Source organism: Cupressus sempervirens, chromosome 3 (genome assembly GCF_028749045.1).
Source record: "Cupressus sempervirens isolate cs-2001-9-10 chromosome 3, ASM2874904v1, whole genome shotgun sequence".
Lineage (NCBI taxonomy): Eukaryota > Viridiplantae > Streptophyta > Pinopsida > Cupressales > Cupressaceae > Cupressus > Cupressus sempervirens.
In genome coordinates, this window is record NC_143120.1 from 834,917,107 (window position 1) to 834,945,061 (window position 27,955).

Consider the following 27,955-nt stretch of genomic DNA (forward strand, 5'->3'; position numbering starts at 1 on the left):
TTGCAGGACCTATCACCATGTCATGCCCATCACAACTCTCATCCCGAGGCATCAAACTATCCCATAACTGATGATAAGCACTAGGAACCAAAGTACATCTCTGTATCATCATCTCATCAACATGGTCATCAAAGGTAGATAGATGAGCATACCTCACAGTGTAATGCCGATAGAATGCACCAATCTCAGTTAGTGGTTCAGACTGCAATCCAGATGTAACTAACTGCAATCGATCATTAACCAAGTTGGAACTGACTACTACCTCTGAAGACATTGTGAAGGGAGTAGTATTACTAGTAGGAACCATGCCAACTATCAGCTCACCAACGTCACACATGGTCTTTGATACAACATCTCTAGTCTTCGTGCCATTAGTACTAGAGGTCACCACCATGTCAGGCACACCACAAAAATCTGCTACAGCACCCAACTCAATTGAACCTGACTCTAGTGGGAATGAACCTGATATGCCAATGTTAGTATCAAGGATGGATGCATCCCCATCTCCACTATCTCTAACAATCTCGGCCATGGACATCCTCGGATCACCAAACACCACAGCTTGTGACTGTATAGAATTAGGTAAAGACTGTAGTCGCTCTAACTCCATGGTCACCTTAGCCAAATGAAACTGTGACTCCTTGAGAGCCAACTGTGTACTCTCAAGAATCTCAGAAGTCACCTCAAGCTGCTCAGTAAGCTCACTCACCTCATCTTCCTTGGCCAACAATGCATCATATGCTGTACTGCCCCACTCCATAAGATAATCTCTGTCGGCTACCAACTGCATATAATTTTGTCTCAAAATCCGAATAGCCTCCCATAAAGAGTGGATCTCTGTCAAGGAAAGATAACTTCCTCCCTGCTCATCACTAGTAGGAGAACCCCATCCATAAACTGCTAACAACTGACGAGCAGCATCGAAATGTTGGCAAGTGATAGCAATGTCTTGGTCACTAACTCTCAACTGATTAGACACATGATGGCACTGGCTTGACTGTCTCCTACAAACCTCCTCTGATGCACTGTCTGAAGGAGTGTCCTCAAAGTTACTAGTCTCTAGAGTATTACCATCCATATCCTGTGAATCAAATCTAAAGCTCATATCAACATACGAAGTATCAAAAACATTAGCATTGTTGTCCAACTCCTCTGTACCCAAGGAAACTAAGTCTTCAAAACTGCCCACTGCATCCTCCTGGATGTCATCAATGCCAATATGATCCTGGGACTCATCTATACATACTGCCAAATATGAAATATCATCAACACATTCCAGCAAGTATGGTCGACTGGATATATGAACAAAGCCCAACATTGGTGTATAAAAACTAATACCAACATCAAACAAGATACTGGCACAAGAAAAGACAACACCGTGTAATCTGCTAATCAAATCCATGATAGCACCCAAACAAACACTGCTACCAAAAAGTGTTAAAGATCTCCAGTCAACTGAATCCCAAATGCCAATATAACAATCTCGAGTCCATATCCGTAAACTAGAATCAACTGGTAACTCAAGCAAACTCCTCACCTGAGTAATATGACCAATACCAACTAACTCCACATACCTGTCATGATGAGATAATGAAGTCACAATACTATCTTGGTTCACCTTCAGCTGGCTGGACAAATCATGTGAAGTACTACCAGCCTCAACCTCATGTGATGAAGCATCTAACTGTGCCTGGTACTCTTTCTCAGCAAAGTCATGAATGCTCAATTTCTGCTCATCTCTACTAGGTATCTCACCATCCTCATAATCATCATCTGAACCCACTACACTATAGTCACTGCCTGTTGTAATTATACCATCTTGAATACCTGTGGCATCACCCTTTGACAACCTGTAAACAATTGTCTCAATTTGAGTATCAAGTTGACCGTTACTATCAATCTGTGTAATATCCTTTCTCACCACCTCCTGTGGTAGAGTAGAATCTGAGACCTCTACCTGGCTATCAGCTAGTTTCTCAAACTCCTCATGCAAGTTCTTGGGAATTGTGTCATATGTCCTATGAGAAAATCTGCCAAATAGAAATCCAATCAACTTATCCACCTTAGCTGGGTCAGATAACATGTCATTTATACGGTGGTGCTCAACCAACTGTTTAGACATGTCATGGCTTATTTTCATAAGTTTATCTCGAATGTCTAAATAACCATCCTTTCTACTATTTTGACTCTGGCTATCAATTGTCCAGGATCATTCCCTCTGAGACTCTGTACTATACCTGTCCATTCTGGATAAAGTAGAGTGTAACCCCAATAGGATATAACTTCTTCAAACACCAAGAACTAACATGCAAATGATTAGAAGTAGCATGCAACCATAGATTTGGACATGCAACTGATTAGAAGCAACATGCAACCACCAAATTATGACATGCAAGATTTGGGTAGTTGTCAAAACTGACATGCAAGATCTGGGTAGTTGTCAAAACTGACATGCAAACTTCTACAACCACCAAATTCACCAAGAACTAACATGAAAATGATTAGAAGTAGCATGAAATCATAGATTTGGACATGCAACTGATTAGAAGCAACATGCAACCACCAAATTATGACATGCAAGATCTGGGTAGTCGTCAAAACTAACATGCAAGATCTGGGTACTTGTCAAAACTGAAATGCAAACTTCTACAACCACCAAATTCACTAAGAACTAACATGAAAATGATTAGAAGTAGCATGCAACCATAAATTTTGACATGCAGCTGATTAGAAGCAACATGCAATCATAAATTATGACATGCAAGATTTGGGTAGTTCTCAAAACTGAAATGCAAGATCTGGGTAGTTGTCAAAACTGACCTGCAAACTTCTACAAACCCTCAGGCTGGCAAGATCATGGCTCTGATACCACTGAAATGTCCCTTTCTCTGATTTTATATGATATTTCCAACCTTTAATCAGATCTTTAAGATCAAACAACTAATATCCCAAAGATCCACCAAATTCCTCAAGAAACCCCAACTCGGGTATGCTGAAAATAGTGCTAAAAGCTTCACAACTTCACAAATTATTAATAAATCCGAAAATGGAATTTTTTACAGAACTTTCAGCAGCATAACAGCCTAAAAATTGACATTTCCAGATCCGTATAGCCTTTACACAACAGCTTGAAAATGTAGGACCAAAACTATGCTCATCGGGCTCCCGAAATAGCACAAAATATGCCCGGAAACACCACAAAAACGCTAATAATCTATCTCAGAAGTTTAATCACGTCCCAATATATATATTCAGCTCTATTTTAACAGCTTAAAGTTTGAAATACAGCAGCAACCCAAACTAATATGAAATACTCAACTGTAAACACCAAACTCATACAAAAACACACCCGAAAACTCACAAATCTGCACTGTTCAGCACAAAGGCAAACTCTGTATGAGCATGCACATGGAATGGCTTCAAACTCCTGTCCTTAGCCTTCTTGGAAACCTGCAAACTCCCATTTTTGGGTCTCCCTGGAAACCTGCAAACTCCCGTTCTTGGGTCTCCTTCTCCACAGGTTTGGCAGCCTCTGAAGAATAACAAAGAATGAGCAAAAATCAAGTTCTGGAATGAGCCCAAAATGCCTCCAAACCCCTTAAAAGAGGGCATAACTGTAACTCACGTCCAAGAGAGGTTAATGAAACTTATTTTAATAATAATTTTCATTTATTAGTCCAACGGTTTCCAAAGATTAACCCCCTTTTTTCGAAACTTCACTTTCTTGGGCCTGCTTGCCTTAGCAAAGATTTTCTTTTTTAATTATTTGAAAAGGGGACATGACAGCTAACTTCTATGCATTCTAGAAGCTCTCATGAGGCCTTTATATATAAGCACTCTTAGTGTACTCTTGATGTGGCTGATATGACATATTGAATGAATATATCATCATTCTAATCATACTCTCTCTATTTGGTCTACTGTTGTGCTTGTGTTCGAGTTCCTTGCTATTGGGTGAATTTTGGCCTAAGCCAAATTCTTACAGATCCAAAGGAATAATGACCAACTAACATGAATACCCACACCATATGCTAAGTGGGATTTGAACCATGGGTCTTAATAGAAGATTTTCATCATGGTGAAATAATGGTGATGACACCTCCTTAAATAGCTTTGTGTCATGCGACAAAAAATAGGCTAGCTAGGCAAATAACATAACATGTAACATCAAGCATGAAATAAATAATTTTGATTACTCAAAGTAAAAAACATCTATACTAGGATGTTTGTGTTGAGTATCTCACAGTAGAATACTTCCTAGAAAGGTTAGTGAGACCTTGGACATTCCTAGAGAATTCATGATTTAGATTCTTCCATGCCATCCTCACCCTCAAGAGAGGAGAAGCTACTCCATAAGAAATTTGATACTGGCAATCCAAACCAATGTAAGGAGCCATGAAAATCACCCCATGCTTCTTTGCAACCCAAAAGGGTTGCAAGAATGACATAGATAATTTGACAAGGTTGTGAAGACAAAGACAATTGACAGATGCAAGCCCCCACTATGTGAGAATCAACCAAACTACCATATCCTTCCCCTGGGACACATGGTTGACATAGGATACAATTGCAACAACATAAATGGTTATACCTACAATTGAGGCTTACATTATAGCTACACAACAACAAAACTTGGCTGCTTTTGAGAAGCAAAATAAGAAACCTTTTCTTTTGTGAAAAATTATATAGTCTAAAGAAATTAAGTTTTAGGACCCTTTAAAGAATGTAAGGGAACAAACTCCTTGGGAGGAGTTTTAACCCTCGTAGTAACCAAATGACAATCCTTAATCTTATGTTCTCGAGATAGACACCAATAATAAGTATTGTGAAAATTTTGATAAAGCACTCTTTAAGAGTAGCACAAATCTCCTATCCAAGTATCTATAATCTCTTTTAGGTCTCCAAACAAGTCCACTTCCACACATGCCCTCTTTTGAGGGTGAGCATAAAAACCAACTATGGTTCCATGCATACAACATTGCCAATGAATTGGACATCGATTTGCAAAAAAGGCCAACAAGGTAAAGATAGTTTAGGAAATTCAATCAAGATCAAGACTTTAAGTTGCTTGTTGTCAAAGACAAAGAAGTATTGAGAGCATAGTTGAAAAACAAGAAAAAAAGATTGAACATACTAGTGGCCATGACACAAAATAACTTGAACATAGATAGAATCATCATAGCCAAGACAAAAAACAAGCCTTAAGTCTGATTTTAGGTGCTATCAAGCCAAATCTCCCAAGAGCCTAGACTTTCACAACCCAATCATGAAACACACTTTCAATTAGACCTCCCTCAAAGTATACAACTTTGAAGTCATTAGTATGTCATATCAAAACCTTGAATCTAGACACAACATCATCTATTGTATAAAAAATACAGCTCATGAAACATCTCTTGTATAAAAAACACACCAATGAAGACACATTTAGAACAAACTTTCCTTATCTCATTTATTCATAAGTGTCATGGTCGCTAAATCTTAGTTACAACAAGTGCCACATGACGACATGTATTTGCCATATGTTATAATATGTTATAATGTATAGTATAAAGACTAATTTTTTAAATAGTTATAAGAAAATAATTGAGTCATTCGATTAATATTTGATTAATATTTTGATATTATTATATAGAATGTTTACATTAAAAAATTAATTTTCAAGTTAGAAAGTTAAGAAAAAATATCATTTAATTTTTTAAAAAGAACATACATATTTATATATTAGAAAAATAATACTTTTAATTACAAATATTGATAATTAAAAATAATTTCTAATTTATGATATGCATATAATGTTAGTATTATAAGTTAGTTGTTGTAATGTTATATTTTTTATTACATTTTGAGACATACTTTATATTTATATTAAATACAATTTCTATTAGTACTACTACTCACACACATTTGTCAATATAATCTTTTTAAATAATAATTTTCCTCATAACTATTTAATTTTTATAGAAGAATAGATAATGACTCTAGGAAAGGTTTTGATATATATTTAGTACCATTAATAATTTTCATGACTAATTAATAATTAACTTTTTCTATATAAATTATTATCATAAATAACTTTCTAATACAGTTTGAAAATAATCAATTATTTAAAGAATCAAAATATACCAACCAATCAATTTAAAGTAAAATAGTTTTAATCAATTTAAAAATTAAAAATCTCATAAATAAACATTAAGAAAAAAATAAAAATAAAAATAAAAATTGAAAATAAAAATACTTAAATCTAGGTGATTGATATAGACTTAAATTAAAATATCACAAATACAATAACAATAAAATTATCACATACCCTATTCCTTCCTCTAGATGATACGTTGGAGGAGATCAGCAAAAATTCTGCGAGTGTTTTCTTGGCAAACGCAGTCAATTTTAAGATTCAGTACTGCAGGCCACAAGTATCAACGCGTTAAGGCACTCACTTCACGCCTTAAATAGACCGACGCATCAAATAAGCTGACGTGTCCATCTCGCAACCCAAATGCTTGTAGGAAGTGATAAAATGCAGGGTGTTTGCCGGACGCACTAATACGGTAGAGACGATGGCAATCATATCAGGGTCGCTGCAATTCTGGCCCTTGCGTGCAAGAGTTCTTACTCCCTCTTTAACTATTTTTCTTTAATTTGTTTTCCATCTTTGGGATTTTCGTTAAGAGTTTGGCGTTTCTCAGCGTTTTGCTATTTTCAAAATGCAGGATACTACAGCGAGATATCCATGTCAAAAGTGCAACGTGAATTACCAGCTTTCAGGGCTGACCGTAAAGGCTATGGTAGGCTCTCGAAACCCTGCTGCTTTTATTAATTTAATGTGAATTTTGCTGCTGGTACTGAGCAGTGCGATTACAACTGAATTTTCAGAGTGCGCGCCGAAACCCTAGCAAAGGTGATAATAGCAGCAAGAGGACTTGGAGGCAAAGAAAGCTGGTTTTTCTTTTAAACCCTGTGAAATATTGCATATCTTTGTGAAAGTCGACATAGTAATGTAAAAAGAGATAGCCGAAGTTGTAAGATTTTCTCTATTAGACCGCCGGAATCAATAATCTGCGTGCTATGTTGCAGAAGGATTTTAAAAATTGTCACTAAGCGAACAAATCAGTCCTAAAATAACACCCTAAATTTTTCTATTTACAGTGAAGAATCAATGGGTGTATGAAATAATAGACCAGATAGGATTTCCAGTGCACTCCTTTTTGGACAGACTGGAAGCAATAATACTTGGAGACGTATAATTCCTAGGAGATACATTTGAACCGAAGCAAAAAATAAGATATACATCTGTGCGATCAGCATACGGCATACTCTCAAGAGAGCTGCATCTCTACTCTTCCAATGCCTTTGCCTAAGCAATAACCAATGATTATGCAATTAAATCTTATAAAGCTACGAAGCCGTAAAGGTCAAATAATCATCCTGGAAAATGAAACAAGTTCTCTTCCAGTTCCATGTGACTCTTCACCTTTGGTTACTTGAGTTGAGCGGCATTGAAATATAACGGTTGAAATTGGGTAAAGGCCAGAACGAAATATTAGCACTTGGCAGTACCATGTGTTCTGATTGGATCTTCATTGTTTGGTATGTAGGTGTCCATTTGGTTGAGATGATTGGATAATTTGGCGATATCACAAACCTCGAAATAGTGCTCAGGAGTACCACAGGGTCAGCACCTTGTTGAGAAGCTTATCTGTTTGCTAGCCAGAAAAACACAATGACAGAGGTAAGTCTGAGGATATTCTTAAATCCTACATGAATTTGCTGACATTTAATAGGGAGATATGTTTTTGCCAGCGTTTCTCCAAGTTTTGAGAGCAAGGGCTTTTAGAGACAGTGGGGCATGCCTTTTTGGGACGGCAGTGGGCAAAGTTTGCAAATAATCTTTCATTAAAATAAACTATAAACAAAGTGTAAGAAGCTAACTTTTATAGTAGCATGCTACATCCTTAACGGTACAAGGAGCATATCAACTCAAACTTTATACTGACAACTAAAACTTTATTCCTTTCACAATATTCACCCGAAAAATTAAGTGTTCTATATCGCTCGGTGGGAGATGAAAGGGAGTGTTATAAGGTTGAATCAAGGTCCCCAATGTGTTTTTTATAATATTAAACGAACTCTTTGATGCTAAGAAGTCTGTGTGATGGTCTGTGAATGTCCTGATGGCTTTTGGATGCCATCAAATGTCCCGAGGACAGCAGTGTGTCTCTTGACATGTTTTTAAGATGGCGGAACATTTGGTAGGATGTTTGATAATGGGGAGATCCATATTTTTTCTGTTGAGGTGGGATGGCAAGGGGATATTTAGTCCCTGCCTCTGTGTCATTGGGACATCCTTGACATCTAGATGCAAGGCTAGAGTAGAGGACACGTCTCCGTGCTATATAGTGTTTTCTTTTGAATTTACATAAACTGAGACTTTGAGATATGGAAGAAATAAATGATGAACTTGATTCGTCTTCAAGAACAATTGTTTATAGAAATCTTAAATTTCTGTAGTCAGGTCTCTTATTGATTATTTACAACTGACTTTTGTCAACCAAAAGGAAAAGAATTTTGACACTGAAGAGAATGAAAGAGGTAACCAAATCTACCATACACATTTATTACACAAGAGATTATGTAGGAAGCTGTCATTGCACTTAAAATATGGAGGATGATTGGAATCCTGTATATCTCAATGTTGAAGTTTATCTTAAGTGACATAGACTTGACATGAGAATTAGTATTATTTAAATCATAAAATTGATTCAATCTGAATGCTACATTGAGAAAGAACATAAAGACTCCCCAGAAAGTAATTTTCTCAGAGCAATTTATATCTCCACCATTCACAATGATGAAGTCATTTGTAGATATGGATGTACCTTTTCATCTCAGCTCCATCTTGGCTGATTTCCACTCATTTTTTTGGATAATATGCTAACTGTCATTGGTCTGGTTTTCTTCATGCCTTCAAGAATCCTGCTACCTCTTTGCCAATTATGAAGTTCAATTTATTAAATTTATGCAGGCCCCGATTCTAAGGATGTGCCAACCCCTTCAACATCTTACAAGTAAGCTAAATAGTGAAGTTATTAAGTGCATCCAAATTTGAAATATAGATTGCCTTGAGACCATATAGTCAAGCAGAGATGGATTTTATTTGAATCACCTCTATTCAAGGTGTGTAGAGTTAGGAACAGAAGTAAAAGAAAAGTGCAAGTCCAAGGATGATAGTCCAAGACATTTGACAAAACCACACATAAGTCCCACTACGGGAATCTTGAAGTAAAGAGAAACAGGATCACCATTTGAGTTTTGGAAAGGCACAATATTGAAGAGAAAATGAAGCAATCGAGACCAACAAGTGGATTGGCATGTGTAATTGCTGTCTGTAATAGTCATCCTGATGAAGGATTCTAAGTGTAGAGATACGATCACATGTACTAGCATCCACTTCTACTCCATTGGCACCAGACAAAGGTAAACTATAATAGCTTCCTAGTCTTGTGCCGTAATAGCAATTACAAAATATTATTCTCTTGCAACTTATAAAAGGAAGAAAAACATTACTCTCAAATGTGTGTTAGTCGACAACTTATGCATGATAAGATGTTAACAAGGAGAGTGAATAAGCTGAATTAACCTAAGTTCTAGTTTTGAACCTGCCACTTTTGTGTTGCATTGGATGACTTGAAAGCTTCCTTCTTGTCAAGTCCGCAAGTGGAGCTGTACTCCGTGAAAAACCTGTAACAAACCTCTTATAAAAACCGCATAGACCAAAGAATCCCTTAAGTTGTGAGAGATTCGTAGGTGCAGGCCATTCAACTATAGCATTAATATTTTTATGATCAACTCTCGCTCCCCTAGAACTGATGATATGACCTAGATAGTATTAGAAAATTGTAATGTTTCTTTAATGGTCATCTTAGTTAGTCTTTATTTAGTTTATTAAGTACTTTTTATTTTCATCTTTATTACATGATTGTTTCTTTTAGAAACATTGTCTTTGTAAATCCATATAAGGAGCTTTCATCTCCTTGGTGCAATACAACTACAGCAACATCGATTTATCATACATTGGTATTGGAGCAGATCGATGGGATTTCATAAAATTTGGCAAATTTTTTAAAAAAATTTCGAGCCTCTTCTAACGCAGAAATTTTTCGATTTTTTGAAATAAAAATCGTAAGAGGTATTTACCATTTTATGAATTTTGTAGTTTGTCTTTGAACAGTTTTGCTGAAAATTGCTAGCTTGGTTGAAGGCTTTGATCGCGTGATTTCTTGGTTTCAATAAGAGTGATTTTTGAATATTGCATTGCATGTTCTTGCATGTGCTGCTTTACCATGTGAAGTCTTTGATGGGTTTTCATAAATTTTTCCGTTAAAAAATTCCCTTTTGGGTTTATAATTTTTTCATAAAAAAAATCTAGTGGGTTTATATTTTTTCCTCAAGATTTATCCAACGGGTTAATAATTTTTTCCTCAAAAATTATTTGTCGGGCTTTACCGTTTTTCCTAAAAAACAAACTTTTGTACTCTCTAATTCTTGTTGCAAATTCCGCTCTCTGTTTTTTGGATCAATTTTTCACCTCAAAAAAGCGTCGGGTTTTTCCGGTTTTTCTCCTAAAAAATATGGTTTATTGTAGTTTGTTTTGGGGCACCATGCTCGTCTTCAAAGTTTGGAGAGTTTGCCGATTTTTCCTCAAAATTGTGCTAGCTTTTTTCAATGTTAGTCTTTGTCTCTAGGGAAGAGTAGCTTCGTTACTCAACATTAGGTTGGATTTTTGTGATGATTTGAAGTTAGATGTTTTGCTGATTCTGGGAGGGTTAGTGGTAGACTTATCTTAGTGATAGAGTGAGTGGTAGGCTCTTGTGTCTTTTTGTAGGGCATTTTGAAGAACGGGGCACCCTTCTTTGTTATTTTTTGGACGGATTTTGGCTTCTTGGTCATTAGCATTTTGCAGATCTAGGGAAGGTCTCAACATTAGAAGAATGTTTTGTAGACTTTGTGACCAAAAGACAACAACTAGATAATGACCAATAATGGAGGCTATTTGGAGATTGTAATGTTTCTTTGATGGTCAGCTTAGTTAGTCTTTAGTTTATTACGTAGTTCCTATTATCATCTTTAGTTCATGATTGTTTCTCTTAGAAACATTGTCTTTGTAAATCCATATAAGGAGCTTTCATCTCCTTTGTTTAATGCAATTACAACAACATCAATTTACCATAATAGCTAGAGTAGCTCCTAAAGTCACACTTAGACTCTTTGACACACAAGGAGTCAACTCTCCAATATGCTCAAAACCTCCTCAAGATGCCTCATATGTTCTTCTTCTCAAGTCTTTCTGAAAATCTGGATATCATAAAAATGGAGTAATACAAACTTCATTAACTGTTTCTTGAATACCTGATTCATACAAGACTAAAAGGTGGCTTGAAGTGACCAAAATGGCATCTGGAAGCTGTCTTTTCTATATCTTCCTTCCTCATCTGAATCTGATTGTAACCTGAGTTCAAATCAATCTTTGAAAAATGGCAAGCACCACAGAATTCATCAATCAACTTATCAATCCTAAGAATAAGAAGCTTTTTGTTTTCTTCTGTTAATTGTCCTTTTATTCTGAGCTTTGTGGTCAATGAACATCAACATTGTGTAATCCTCCTCCTGCATCAAAACCATTGCTGAAGCAAAAGGGCTCTTGCTAGATATAATATGGCCCATCTCAAGCGACTCTTTAATAGCTTTTAATATCTATTTTTTAACTTGTCCTTATGCCTCTTTGGGGGCCTACAAGGTATAGTAATCAATGGTTTGTCACCCTCCTTCAGCTCTATCACATGTTCTATCCCTTTCTTAGGTGGTTTACTTCTGAACACCTTGCTTGATATATTAGTGATTTCTGAATGTCTGGATGGTAAGTGATCTTTTGCTGATCCACAACTGTAGCTGTGATGAGACACTCTATTGCCTACTCCACCTGATCATGTCTGATTAATTGCTCCATCCTTTTAAGAATAGAACTCTAGGACCCCCATCGGATAACCTTTTGAACACCATCTTCCTTTCATTTGACTCGATCTTCATTATGACCATCTTCTATAGATTGAAGGTAAATGCCACAAATGATTCCATCCAATGCATTCCTCAAATCACATCTGCATCTCCCATATTCATCATGTAGAATTCATCCTTTATCCCATAATCTTCTAATTGTATGCTTAGATTAGAAATCCTATGAGTACAATTGAGCTTGTATCCATCGGCCAAGATCACCCTAAAGCCCTCATGTTCTTTAGTTTGGAGTCCTCTCCTAACCACAAATCCGTCATTGGGTGGCATTTGTATCAATATAGTTCACTGCCCCTATAGTACACCTCTAACTGTGAATGCTAGTGCATTTTGGAATCTAGAGAGTTGGACAATGGTAACATCACTTCCTTCCTCTCCTTCTGATGAACATTCTTTTTCAATACTCTTTGAATCAGATTGCTGTTCTGATCTTTATGATGCTGATTCTTCTGCCGAAAAGTTCTCTATTTGCTTTGCCTTGGCCTTCATAATGCATTTGTGAGATGGATCCCAAGGCTCGTTCAATGTCCAACTTGTTAGATTCATTCCATGACAGATTTGATTCCCTATAAAAATGTTTCTTATCCTTATCCTTCTTATCTGTGAGTCCCTTGGATTGAAATTTACTTTTAGAAGTGGAAGTCTCCATGTCTCCAACCTTTGTGATGGCTTCTTGCAATGTAGGTGGGTTGAGTTCCTAAATCCAACCTCGTAAAGGATTTGAAACACCATCCATGAAAAGAAAATGAGCCTTCTCTCTAAATTTTTCATGACAAACATCAAAAGCCTTTGAAAATCAGCAATATATGCCACTTCAGAACTCCACTGCTTCAGTTCAGCCAATCTCTTGAATTGCAACTCTAGGTACCTCCTATCAACCCTATTTTACCTTTATGTGAACTTAGCATAAGAAGTGATTTGATCTTGATCAGCACTTATGCCCAATAACATCTAAGCGAATAGCTGCATATTTAATTGCTTTGTCTTTGAGCATGGGATTGAACTGAAAATTAGTGTCCATCTTTTGTACCCAAGCTCTAGATGAAGAAGTTCCCTATTTGGTCATAGTAAAGAAGGGTTAGTTGACTACTCTAGGGAAAAGGCATTATACAAATCTCAACCAGCTTAATGAAACATCCCTCACTGCAAAATGCCGGATCAAACTGTCATCATGAGTCTTTTAACCCTAACTCTTTGGCCTATAGAAACCTGCTAAATAGGCTAACAATCCACAATGCCGAGTGCTTAGGAAAGGAACATTATATCCTAGACACAATGTTTAGAGAATAATTTGATAGACAAAGGAAGTTTCTATCTACCCTAGCAAGCACGCATTATAGTATACCAATCTTCTGCTAATTTTAGTAACAACACAAATTGTAATAAGTTGCTTGAAGAAATTTGCGATTTGTATTATTTGTTTCCAATATTATATAAGAAATCTTAGAAGCCTATCTTAGATATGGACCATGTTGATGATTTCATTCTTCATGTTAAAACCTTGTTTCCAAATTCTAAGGAATTTGCCCTAAAACAAAGGACGTTGGTAGGTTTCTAACACAATCCTCTTGACTTGAACATTGAATTTATGAAAAAGTTATTTGCTATAGCCAAGAACTTGACTTGGCCGTTCAGCTTTAATTTCCTTTGGGCCTAGCCACTAAAGACATCAATATTTGGTCCAAGTCCAACAAACTTTCACCATGCTTCAGTCTATTTGAGGACCGTTCAAGTACCAAATTAGGATCCTAAGATGGAGGCTACCTTCCTCCTATTACGATAATAGATAAACGTCTATCATTAGTTAATGGTAATCTATTTGTAATCTATTGTAAATATTAGAGTGTTTATAATATTTAGTTAGTTGTAGATAACTGTTAGTTTTCTTTTAGCTAGAATATAAAGTTTCTATTCTTTATGATTATTTCCTAAGGAAACATCGTTCCATTCTTTTGTATATATAGACCTCTCAGTCTTTGTTAATATAACAAGCAAGTATTTTACCAATTACTTCGTAATATGGTATTAGAGTAAGGTTGAATTTTTTCGAAAATAATAATTTCTTGTTGGAATTATCTGAACATTATTTTCGAAACTATTTTCTGCTATATTTTTACTTGCTTCCTAATACCTAGTTTCAGCTAGGGTTTTAGAGACATGGACCTGTAAAATTGCAGATTATCTTTTGGGTTTGTGATTGGTATTTCACTAAGGTTTTTTGGATAAATTTGCAACTCGCGAAACGAAGCATCAATCTGCAAAACGTGACTTCAACTTTGCTTGTGTCTGTTATTATTTTCATCCCTTTAGTGACCTCTGATATTTCATTCATCTATTATTGCTTATGTCATTTTTCTCTAGCTCGTTTTTTATTGGAAAATCACGAGCCATTTTTTGTAGTCATTTTTCCTTGTATCTGCAACAAAAATGTGCTTGTAACACCATTTTTTGGTGTTGAAATCCTCATTTCTAGCGTCCTCTCAGTCTGTCAGTCCCCTCTTGTGAAAAATTGGATGATTTTTTTCCAAAAATTCACCAATTTTTCTGCAAACCTGTGTTATTTTTTTTCCAGAAAATCTGCTATTTTTTGTATCCCTTTAGCGACCTCTGATATTTCACGAGTCTATTACTGCATGTGCCATTTTTCTCTGGCTCGTTTTTGACGGAAAAATCACTAGTCATTTTTTGCAATCATTTTTCCTTGTATTTGCAACAAAAACGCACCTGCAATACCATTTTTTGGTGTTGAAATCCCCATTTCCAGCACCCTCTTAGTCTGTCAGTCGCTATTCTCAGATTCTATGTAAAATTAGACGATTTTTTCTTGAAAATTGCCATTTTTCTGCAAATCCGACCTTCAAGGCCACCAGGTAGGGTTTTGCTTGAAACCCTAAATTTGGACTTTTGGAATTTTTTTCTGATTACAGATTCTTGGTGGGTTTTTCGAGAGCTCAATTGGTTTGTCATTTGATTTTTTTGCGCGCCTCGATTTTTGTTCCCCAATGTTTAAGCCATTGGGTCCAAAAGCTAACAACATATTCTTTTTGGGTTTTTCGAGCTCTTTTTTGGGTCATCCTTCAATTTTTTCGGTCTTTTGTGTGTTGCCTCGAAGTACGTGCCTTCACAGTTATGGTTTTTCATTGGGAAACATGCAATGGCATCATTGAGCAATATTTTGCTCGGGAGCAATTCAAAATTCAATGGTTGGAATTATAGCACATGGAAGTAGCATATCATAGCAATTTTTACTGATTAGGATACATGGGATTTGAATAATTGAGAGGGGGTGATGTTTCTCAAATTATTTCGTAGCTAATGATCAACTCCCTAAGATTTCATCTGGAAAGATAGCTCCCGAGATATGGGCACATCTCAAAGGTCTCCATAAGACTTTTGACAAAAGCAGAGCTTTCTTCTTGAAGAGCAGCCTATTTTCTATTATTATGGATCAACAAACCTCGCTTTAGACTCACCTGAGTAGGATTCAGGAAATTTGTGATCAGTTGCTTACCATCGGTCGCAAGATGGAGGAAGAGGACATTGTGGTTATCACTCTTTAGAGTCTACCAAAGTCCTATGAGCATTTTATCGAGACTTTCAACATCACGTCTTTTGGTGTTGATCTGAAGTTGTTCACTGATCTCTGCACACTTTTGCTTCAACAAGATTGGTGGAAACAATAGTTCGGTAATAGTTCCAGCTCCACCTCCATAGAGCAAGCCTTTGCTACTAAATCCTTTCAGAAGGATAAAAGCAAGTCTCAACAGTCTTCTTAGCGATAGTCCTCTGCTCTAGCTTCAGAAGACTCTGGAAGAACATTCAATGCAACTACTGCCACAAGTTTGGTCACATGAAGGTTGAATATCGGAAAGGCTTAACTGCCCAATCTAAGCAATCGGGTTCGCATCCCATAGTGAACGATGTAGAGCACACTGAGCAGACAAAATCTACCTTTTACGCCTTCATGGCTAAAAGACCTGCAGATCATGTGAAGTCGTCTGCTTGGTACATTGATTTAGGTGCCTCTCATCATTTCACCCATTGCAGAGACTGGTTCACTAACTACCAGCCTTATTCAAATTTTGTTATTTTGGTGGCGGAGAAGAGTACACCGTTGTCGGTAGAGGCAACATTTAGATTCAGTTTATTGGGAGGAATCTCATTTTCCTCGATGTGTACTACATTCGAGGGATGGAACTAAATCTACTCTTAGTCAGTTAGTTGCTGCGACATTCTCCACAGTTGGATGCCACCTTTAGTTCACATTGTATCATCACTAATAGGGTGACTCAATGTATTATTGCAGTGGGTCTTGAGGATCATGGTCTTTTCTGACTTACTGATTCTCGAGACTTAGCTATGGTTGCTCGACGGTCTTCTATTAGCACACTTTGGCATCAACGATATGGGCACTTAAATGTGCATTATCTCTCTCAGCTTACTCGAGAAGAGCTTGTCCTCGGTTTGCCAGAGATTCAGACTCAACAACTTGGAGTTTGTGATGCATGGCAAGCTGGGAAGCAACATCTCACACCTTTCACTAGTGGCGATTCATGTTGAGCTTCTCAGGTACTTCAGCTTGTTCATGTCGATATCTGCGGCCCCATGGTCACTCCTTTTGTTCTTGGGTCTAAGTATTTTCTGTTGTTTCTTGATGATTTTAGTAGAAAAATGTGGGTGTATTTTCTTAAAAAGAAATCAGATGCATTTCTTGTATTTCTAAATTTCAAACCTTTAGTTGAAAAAGAGTTTGGGAAATCTATTATTACTCTTAGGACAAACAATGGGGGGGAATTTTGTTTTTATGAATTCTCTAGCTTTTTGGATACTCATGGCATCAAATGCCAGTTAACCACACCCCACACACCACAACAAAATTTCGTTTGTTACATCCCAAAGTTTTAAAATTGATCATAGCCGTTGGTTAACGAATTATTTTCATGTGAAGTGAGTTAATTATAGACGTTGCATCAATTTATTTCCTAATCATGTGAAGTGAGTTAGTTAAATTATATACGTTGTATCAACTAATGAAATAACTAAATTATATACATTGTATCAACTAATAATGAGTTATTTCATTCATGATCATGTGAAATGAGTTAGTTATTATAGACGTTGATGAAATCTATAATTGTCACTAGATGATCGACAATGGTTTTGAATTAACAATTAATATATCTTTGAATTAATGTATTGGCGAGAATGTTTGTTTGCGTGATTGCTGGAAGAAGACTGAAGAGAGAGGAAGCATTGCTAGATGGGATCATCGGAAGGGGATGGTCGATTGGTCTAGTCATCAGAATCGACAGGTTTGACCTAAGACTACCTTGATAATGATATTGGGACTTGACAACATGTTGCATTATAGGACAGCATAAACTATTAGAAAAACAATAAAATAAAAACTTAATAATCTAAATTAAAATATGAAATTCATACCTTTGAAGATTTATTATTTGAATTTATTATTTAATCATTATTATTTACCCTCAAATACGAACATATGTATATAAAAATAAGGTGACACCAATAAACTATGAGTTATAATCTAATAATGCCACTTTATCAATACATACACATGAACGTTTTTAAGAATGAACAATAATAATAAAATAGTAACTTCAAACTCCTCAACTTCTATTTTATTTTCCCGCTTTTTTTTTTTTTGAATTGATTGGCATTCGAATAGCCTTCTTTGTAATTGAAGGTAGTTGAAGAGCCAAGCCATCTTGTTAATAGAGACTCTTGATCGTATTTGGACATAGTCTATTTTTCGCTCTCTGCTTTCGGTGGCTCTTTGATCTCTGCCTATACGTTTACACATAGGGAGGAGACTCTGATTATTATTACCGACTTCAATCACCGGTCTTCCGTTTTCCCATATCACCTTCACGTTTTCTTATCTGCGGGTTTTGAGCAAGGAGGAGCAGTGTCCATTCTTCTAGCCACGGAGTATTAGGAGCAGACTAAGGTGTCACGTAAGAAAAATTGATACCGCCAAACCATGTTGTGGATTTGTTATTATTTTTATTCATATTGCTATGCTAGTCGTGTCATGTTTTTCAAGAAAACCAAATACTAATACCGCTAAACCATGTTGTGGATTTGTATTGCTATGCCAGTCGTGTGTCTTTTTTTTTCATGAAAACCAAATACTGATGCCAACTTATTACAGTCTAAATCGGGGTAGGCATTATATAGATTTGTAGTTCATAGAATTTGTTTATCATTTCACTGTTGTTCTTTAACCATGAATTTGTGTCAACCATGGAATGGGAAATGAAACTATAATATTAATTACGAATAAATGATCCTACCCAAATTTACTTCCTTTATTTCACCATACAGAGATGAGAGTAGTATCATGAAATCCAAACATCGAGGAATTCACCGACAATGATGCCATTAAAGGTGAAGAGGTGTAAAGCAAATATAGTGGATATAAAACTTGCTAATGCCTAGGAATCACCCGCATGGTAGCCTGAAATGGTGAGGTGTAGATAGCCTGCACAAACAAGAATGAAATCAGATTAACTAAATAATAGACAAATTCTTTAATAGCTCATGCATGTTTTGGTAATGAAATATGTTGTCAAGTCAAGTGGTGGAGATTGGGTTTATGAACCCAACTTTGAAATTCTTGACCAGGGTAGTTAAAGGCAGTTGTGCTGAACATGAGATCTTTTTTTTTGTCCAAACGCTTCAGTTATTTTGGAGAATAACTGTTGGGACACTCAAACCACCTGATTACTCAGATGGCTGGGCTTATGAACATCCCAAGCCCAATCCTGAGGTAGGGAGGGCCGTTCTATTAAGTTAGGATGTGTGAGGGTAAGTAATGGTCCGCGGTTGGGAGGTTAAGCCTATGTCAATGCTTCTCCTCTCACCAATGCTGAGGCTTGGACAACAAGATAAAGGGATTCTTTTGTTATTATTGTATGTTTCTTTTACACTTATACTTTTAACCCTTAGAAGAATAATTAGACATTTTAATTTCTAGATAGAGTAAACATTTACTTTTATGTTGAATAAGTATTTCAATTGATATAATTTAGTTAAGGAAAGTTGGTCGTTACTTTATTTTCAGTTGAGTATGTTATTAGTTAGAAGTAGATAAATTGTTAGCTATATATATATATTTCTTTTTGTTTCTCGTTAAATCAGCTAAACATGAAAGACAATTAGATTGGAAAGAGTTTCTTTTCAGTTATAATCAGTTGGTAGAAGTCATTGTCATGTGAAATGGAATCAATTACTTATTAAATCAGATTATTAGGAGTTTAAAATTTGTTATGAAAATTCGTTTGTTACATTGTTGAACGTCGGAACAGAACAATCATTGAGATGGCTCAATCTATGGTGGAACACAAACATGTTTTGAAGAAGTTTTGGGCATAAGTAGTTAACATTACAGTTTATTTTTTGAACCGGTCACCCAACATGGCGGTCAAAGGTAAGACTCCGGAAGAGCCCTGGTCAGGTTGCAAGCCTATAATCAGTCACTTGAAGGTTTTTGGCTCCCTTGCTTTTGTTTGGATCCTCGATGCATCACGCACCAAGTTGGATGCCAAGAGTCAGAAACTCATGTTTGCTGGATACAATAGTCTTTACAAAGCCTATCACTTGATTGACACTGGGACCTCTCGTCTACTGTATAGTTGTGATATAGTCTTTGATGAGCAGCGAGGACCACTCATGCCTGTTTCTGATCTAGCAAACAAGCCTATGAAGGCTCATGATTTTGGAGTTAGGCTTCCAATAGGTCCACCTGATGGGAGGGCTCCAGTAGCTCCAGTTATACCTGTGATTCCTCTATAGACACCTCCAACTTCTCCTGCAGGATCACCTCGATTTGTAGATACTTCACCTGAGTTTGATTCAGATTCTTCTGATGAGGAACTTATCACCAAGCTTTCCTTGATACTAATGTTGGTCGTTCTCCTCTCTGTCCTAAGTGTTGGGCTAAGACACTTGCTGATTTTCGTGATGATGAGCTCATTGATGGGAGAACTGCTTGGATAAAGAGCAAACCTACATAGTCTATTAACTTTGCTCTCATGGCCAACATTCATAGTGTGTTTGAACCTCAAACATATTCCAAGGCTAAAGGAATTCCAGAGTGGGAACAAGCCATGACCTCTAAACACCAAAGCTTGCTGAAGAATAACTCCTGGTTCCTATAATGATCTTCCACCAGGGAAGAAATCCATTCATTGCAAATGGGTTTACAAAATCAAATACAAATCTGATGATACTTTGGATAAGAACAAAGCTTGTTTAGTTACGAAGGGCTTTTCTCAACGTTAGGGCATTGATTATGAGGAGATCTTTGCTCCCATTGCAAAGATGAGCACAATTAGATTAGTCCTAGCCATGGCAACACTGTTTGGCTGGAAGGTCCATCAGATGGACATCAAGAGTGCTTTCCTATGGTGATCTCCATGAAGAGGTCTACATTACACAACCTCTTGGTTTCAAGGTTGTCGGTAAAGACCATTAGGTTCTTAGATTGGTGAAAGCTCTCTATGGCTTAAAGCAGGCCCGTAGGGCATAGTACATAAAAATTGATAAATACCTCAGTGATCAAGGCTTCCAAAAGAGTTCTTTAGACTCAAATTTGTACATCAAGACTATTGATAGTGACTTCATCCTTTTGATTATTTATGTGGATGATTTTTGATCATCATTGGCAGTTCGACATCTTTGATTTAGGGATTCAAACATAATTTATGCCAGTCTTTTAATATGATTGACCTTGGGCTCATGCATTATTGCCTAGGTGTTGAGGATTGGCAACAATCTTCTGGTATATTCATCTCTCAGTCCAAATATGCCAGGTCTCTGTTAGACAAATTCCGTATGCAATATTGCAAGCTTGCATCTACACCCATGTAGAAAGGTCTCAAGCTATTAGCAAAGTCTGATTTTCCTCCCGTTGATGATACTACAGACAAGCAACTAGTAGGCAACCTCATCTACCTCTTTGTTGCTAGGCTTGATATTAGCTTCGTAGTCAGCTATATCTCACGCTTTATGAAAGCTCCGAAGGCTGATTTAGATGGCAGCAAAGCGTGTGCTTCATTATGTGAAGGGCACTTCAGATTATGGACTTCTTTACTCTTGAAGTTCTAATCCTAGACTCAGTGGATTCATAGATTCAGATTGGGCAGGCTTTGTTGACGATAAAAATTCAAATTTGGATATGTGTTCAGTTTGGGATCAGGTGTTGTCACATTGACCAGTAAGAAGTAGTAGGCAGTTTCTCTCTCCTCTACAGAGGCTGAACACAGAGTGACAGTCAAGGTAGGTTGTGAAGTTGTTTGGCTTCGTCAGATGCTTGGGATATGCAGATGTCACCAACAGGACCGACCACTTTGTTTGTTGAGAATGGAAGCGTTATTAAGTTTGCACGAAATCCAGTCTTGCATGAACGAACCAAGCACGTGGATGTTCATTGTTGCTACATACGACAACTGGTTGAAGACGGGACAATAGACTTGTAGTATGTTCCTACCACGGATTAGATTGTAGACATTCTCACCAAGCCTCTTGGTCTTGATAAGTTTGTCAAATTTAGAGGATAGCTTGGTGTTGTGGATAGATTAATCATTAAGGGAGGGTATTACGATAATGGATAAGCTTCTATTATTAATTAATGGTTATCTGTTTGTAATCTATTGTAAATATTAGAATGTTTCTAATATTTAGTTAGCTATAGTTATCTGTTAGCTTTCTCTAGCTTTCTTTTAGCTAGAATAGAATATTTCTATTCTTTACAACCGTTTCCTAAGGAAACATCTCTTTATTCTTTTGTATATATAGACCTCTCAATCTTTATTAATAATAGGTATTTTACTAATTACTTCGTAATAGTTTTCACCAACACAAGCAATGTCGTTTAAAGCTCCCACTTTGAAATTTGTGCAACTTTTTTATTTTGCCTTAATTTAATTGATTTTAGTTTTATTTGCCTCTAAGGGAATTGCAAATTATTACTAAGTCCACTTTTACCCTATCCAAAAGGGGAAATCTAAATTCTACATGGAATATCGATAGTTATTTCCTTTCATCCAAGTGGGAAATTCGACCCATATAGAGATAAATCCAACTCATGCTTAGAATTTTTTCCACTCATTCTAAATATCTCCAATCGAAAATTGACCATGCAGGGATTAGTTCATGCTTTATGGTGACATTCTTGACTTTGAAACTCAGATTTCATCTAAGGGGAAAATCACCTTGCATCTAGACTCTTCACCATATTCTGTATCCTTAATATCTAGGTAGGGATAATCGACCCATTCTTTGGATTTATTCCCAACACTTTGATTTTTTTTTTTTGAAAATGTCTCATCAAGAAGGGAAATCCATGCTATGTCCAGATCTTTACCATTTTAAGTGGGGAATTCATGCCTTTTCTGGATTTTGACCATTTCAAGTGGGAAAATTCATGCCATGTCCGAATTTTAACCATTTCAAGTGGGGAAATTCATGCCTTGTTCGGATTTGACCATTTCAAGTGAGGGAATTCATGCTTGTCTGGATTTTGAACATTTCAAGTGGAGAAATTCATATCATATCTGGATTTTATATAGTTTATAAAGAAAAACTGATTTCATTAGGATTTTGACCATTTTAAATATGAAACATCAACGTTTAAGGATTTTAAGGTCCTTGCGCACAAAATATGCCTTTGAAAAGTATTTTGGATTATTTGACTAGCCAAAATATTAATGTGCTTAGGATTTTTGGCTCAACCCACTATAACTCAATTCCTTAGGACTGTTTTTTTAAAGCTCCCATGTTAAATTTCAACTTGACAACTTGATATCTTAACCACTCCTCAACCCTTTTAAGCTCTGAACTGCCAACTTTACGATTACAAGCAAAAAGAGGGGTCCTCATTTGCAATGGGGTGCTGGTGTAAAAATGTTACCATCTCCAAATTAATTTTAGGTAATGCAATAGCATATGAATATCTCTTGAAGTAGTGACAAACTCAAGCAAAAGGTGCCAAAAGAATAAAATTGGTTATTGACACATCTTCACCCTTCTAGAATCTACCTTTTGATGGGGTGACTGTGCACTTGAATTTGGCTGGCCCAATGAGTCTACCACACATTCTCACTCTTCCATGCTTATGCTCTTTTCCTATCAAAGTCACTTTGAAGCATTGGAAGGGGACTATCCTTCTCTTTAACAAGCATAAACAAGTTGACTTCCCTACATGCATGAAAGACATCATTAATGACATTCTTACAAGCCACATATTTCTTCCCTGAATCTAGGTCTAAGGCACTTTATGCTTGTTCATCCTATTCTTCCAGCAACTTTGTACAAGGGGATATTTCTTCTTGGAAGAGTGCACTTTCGTTGAGAGTGGGAAAATTTTCTTTAGTCCATTCACATGAGGCCCATCATCAACACAAGCTTCCACTTAAGTATTTTTCCAAATGCTGTAACTATTACAATAATAGATAGCTTCTATTATTGGTTAATGGTTATCTATTTGTACTCTATTGTAAATAGTAGAATGATTCTAATTTTTAGTTAGGCTGTAGATAATTGTTAGTTTTCTAATAGCTAGAATAGAAAGTTTCTATTCTTTATGATTGTTTCCTAAAGAAACATCGTTTCATTCTTTTGTATATATTGACCTCTCAATTTGTGTTAATATCAAGCAAGTATTTGACCAATAACTTTGTAATATGGTATCAGAGCATGGTTGAATTTTTTCGAAAATAAAAATTTCTTATTGAAATTTTTGGATCCTTATTTTTGAAATTAATCTTTTCCTTGATTTACCTGCTTCCTAATACCTAGTTTAGGCAAGGGTTTTAGAAACGAATATCTAGAATTGCAATTGGTTTTTTCGCTAAGTTTTTGGGAAAATTGCGATTGTATCTCAACTGCTGCTCGTAACCTACTGGTTTGCAAAATGGTGTTTGATATCCTTGGGAAAGTTCGCAATTTTTTCTGCAAATCAAGTGTCTAAAACTCATGTCTGAAGGAGCTCGCGTCGGGTATATTTTGGTCTGCAAATCGTGTTTGCAAAATGTCTGGATGTCTGGACAACCTTCTGCTCCTGCCATAACCTCAGATCTTTGCAAATTGCCCTTTTTTTGGGCTTAGGTTCTGCAATTTTTTTGCCTAACTCCACCATTGTTGGTTGGGTAGGGTTTTTTAATTCTAAAGCCCTAATTTTTGGGCTTGAATTTTTTTTTCGATTACAGATTGTGGTGGGTTTTTCAATTACCCTATAGTAACTTCAAGGGACATGTTGGCACCATGGAGGCCACAAGCTTTCCAAAGCTTGATGTCAAGCTAGAGGCTTATTAAGAACTAGATCATGGATGATGCCAATCTAGAGGCTTGTGAAGAACTAGATCATGGATCATCCACTTTAGTTTGCTCAATGCTTGAGCATCTCTTGATGCCACAAATGCTACCTGAAGCTCCTCTGCTACCTCTACTGAATATCTTTTTCGTTAGATACCGATGAGTGCATGTTTTGCTCGGATGCTAGTGCGGATGCGTGGAGGTGTTTGGATGCGCGGGGGAGGTGGGTAGGATGCGTGGAGTTTGCCTGTGGTTCTCTGCCTACGGGTTCTCGCAGGATGCTTGGGAAAGCATCCGTGAAGCATCCATGAAGCATCCATGTGGATCCACGGAGCATCCGCCATTTTTAGGCACCAAGTCACTTAAGTGACACAATATAACATGTGTTTTTTTTGTTTTTTTAATTATATTTTGTCTCCTTTTTGCCCCAAAACCCTAACACGGCCCTAGCATAGGCTATTCATTGCTTATTCCTTTCATCTTCTTTGCATTTGGGCTCTCTTCTCATTTGGTTCAAATGAACTTGCAAGTGTTGCAGCAGGAGATGATGAGAATGTGGATTTTTTTGAGAATCCTTATGATATTGATTGACTGAATTTGATTTGTGAATCTTGAACCTCGACTCTTGATTTATCAACATTGAACCATGAACTATGTTTTGATTTTGTAATTCGAATTGCATTGGAATCTTGAACTTGAGTAATTTACCAATTAGACATTACTGTTATTTCAATTTGAATATGCTAATTGCTATGGAATGGTTTATTTTTGTATATTTCTTGCATTTCTTTACATACATAAATTATAGTATATATATATATATGGACGCACCTAAACGCATCCAAAATCCCCCAAAAAAAATCCGGGCATTTGTGCATCAGCACCCTGCACCCGCATCAGCATCAGAACCAGCATCGGTAACTTAGTCTTTTTCACACTTTTGAGCTTCTCTAACCAGACAACTAGTTGATAAAAAGTTTTCTTCTGCCACATCTAAGAAATAATTGGAGCCAACATCCTTGTCATCTTTGTTCTTCTCTTTTCTCTCACTTAGATCCAAATCTGATAGTGCTGACATAGTTTTTAATGTACCCTTTTGAAAGATCCCCTCTGATCTGATAACTACAAGTTGTGAAGAATTAGATCATGGATCATCCACTTCAGTTTGCTCAATGCTTGAGCATCTCTTGATGCCACAAATGCTACTTGAAGCTCCTCCACTACCTCTACTGAATATCTCTTTCACACTCTTGAGCTTCTCTAACCAGACAACTAGTTGATAAAAATTTTCTCGTCTGCCACATCTAAGATATAATTGGAGCCAATAAGATTCTTGTCATCTTCGTTCTTCTCTTCTCTCACTTAGATCCAAATCCAATGACATAATTTTAATCTATCCTTTTGAAAGATCCCCTCTGATCTGATAACTACAAGTTTTGACGTTTTTTTGTAATTTTAAAAAAGTTTGCAATACTCTGAATTTTTGGTTTTTTTGATGTTTATGCAGTGAACATGATGAAACATTGCTAGAAATCAAGGGAAATTGAAACTGCTGCTGTTCTACTCCTTTAAATTTCTTAAAGAACATGATTTGGGCAAAATATGAACATACCCATTTTATTAGAAGGCTTTTAAATGAATTATTACATGAATAGTATGAATTCCACAAGTCTGATTTGAGTATTGGGACAGCATCAGATGGTTGCTACAGGTCTGATATGCAATTTCTAGCCATTGGGGTAAGTTACACGAACTCTCCTTGCTGCTCCAGCCACACCTAAGATTGGTAGAGTTCTGGTCTAAGATTTAGACTTATTTATGACTGATTTGCAGTCAGATTATGGCTCCAAACCCTAATGCTCAGCCGTAGTAGGTTGTTTTTCACTGATTAGTTCGTACAACAGGTCTGAGTTTCTGTTAAAGATAGATGTATAAGCCCAAAACAACTCAGATCCGAATCTAAATCTTAAATCTTCTTCAAGATGACTTGACCACTGATTTTTGCTCAATAATGAATTAAGAATGAATAAATCCTGTTGGTTCCCAAATCAACATGTTGTAGAACCCTATGACTATGCCAAAGTTTATGATCAGGCTTTACAACTGACTTCGCCAATGAACGGGAGTGATTGAAACAATCAAGCTTCCCTTCTCTTTTGGTTCTGCTAGATCAAGGTGGGTATACTTTATCACCAGCTATCTCTCTGAGCTTGATGATATTTTATAGCAGATTACACTTACATTTTTAGAATTCTTCTTTTAACTGATCCAATTTGGCAATAGACTTGAACCAAGTTAATCTCTATCTCTATTCCTACTCCTGTTTCTCCTACCTATGCTTCACCTTCTTTTAACTGTTTGAATTTAAATCATAAAATTTGATGAACAGTGCCTTATCTTTCCTTGGGCAATAGACTCACTTTCTGTGGAAATCTTACTTTATATTTCATTAAGACAATTTTTAAACCAACCACTTGACCAGATCTGTCTTTCAACAAGCTAAATTAATCCTTGCTATTATAACTTATGTACTTAAGTTTAACCTCTTCTTGATAGGGCCAATTAAACAAGCTATATAAATTGAAGTCATGTGATTGATACCACATATTTCTGCTTCCTTTATTAGCGTTTTTTGGCCGTATTTTAATCGTTTCTCTTGGTTCTTTTCTACATTTATGTTTATAATTAGGTTCTTATATATCTGAAAGGAAAAACAAAGAGCAAGGAAATGAACAAGAATCCAAGAGAGTTTGTTGATGCAAAAGATGTTACCATCAGAAATGCAAATACTTGGAGCTATCACCCTAAGAGCTAAGGAGACACTAACTTTTGGAAGGGAAAAACAATGAAAAAACCCTTGTGGATTATGAATGAGGCAAAGACTAAAGAATGAGAGAGCTCTTTACAATAACATCAATGTGTGTAGAAATGAGAGAGGAGTATCTCTTAAATAGAGATGAGGAGAGTTACAAAGTAACTCACAAATCTATAGATGCTGTTTCTGCCAATATGGAAGAGTTTACAACCAAATGAGGTACTTAATGTACTTAATCTAGTTTACCATCATATACCTATACTTGACTGGAACAATATGCACAAATGATAAAATATATCTTTATTGATTGTACCAAGAGAGCTTACATACCAATACCAATCATCAGTAGTATTACCATATCTTTCCCATACTTATAAAGGGCTCAGGTTGGTTATGAGAGCCAACCGTTGCAATCCTTGGTACAAGACTTTTCCTAACAACTAGTTAAAATACTTTATTTTATGTAATTACCATCTACAAATGCCACCATTCATAATAAGTGCATGCAAAGTGTCAACATCCACCTCAAGGAGGATAAACTAATTTCCTCAATAAAGGAACTACAAAGAAATAACATGTCCTCACACATTTACTAGAGGACAAAATACATGTAGGGATTCCTTGAAATATCCCTTATTTAATTATACCAAGGAAAGATTAATCTTCTAACCTCCCCTCCTAATCTTTACTTGGGGAGTTTACATCAATGAGTTGCAATCCTAAATT

General features: G+C 36.3%; 1 protein-coding gene across 2 annotated transcripts in view; it reads left to right on the forward strand.

Annotated features, from left to right (window-relative positions):
* Positions 1-6,322: 6,322 nt before the first annotated feature.
* The window catches only part of PTAC7 (plastid transcriptionally active7), a 52,234-nt gene continuing 30,601 nt past the window's right edge, over positions 6,323-27,955 (forward strand). Inside the window, exons 1-3 of one of the 2 annotated variants that reach the window (XM_089822094.1) lie at positions 6,323-6,608; positions 6,714-6,788; positions 6,877-6,942. In XM_089822094.1, the coding sequence (XP_089678220.1) occupies positions 6,561-6,608; positions 6,714-6,788; positions 6,877-6,942 (189 nt within the window). In that variant the 5' untranslated portion in view covers positions 6,323-6,560. The remainder of the gene's footprint in view (positions 6,609-6,713; positions 6,789-6,876; positions 6,943-27,955) is intronic. The other variant, XM_089822096.1, reaches the window with a different exon arrangement.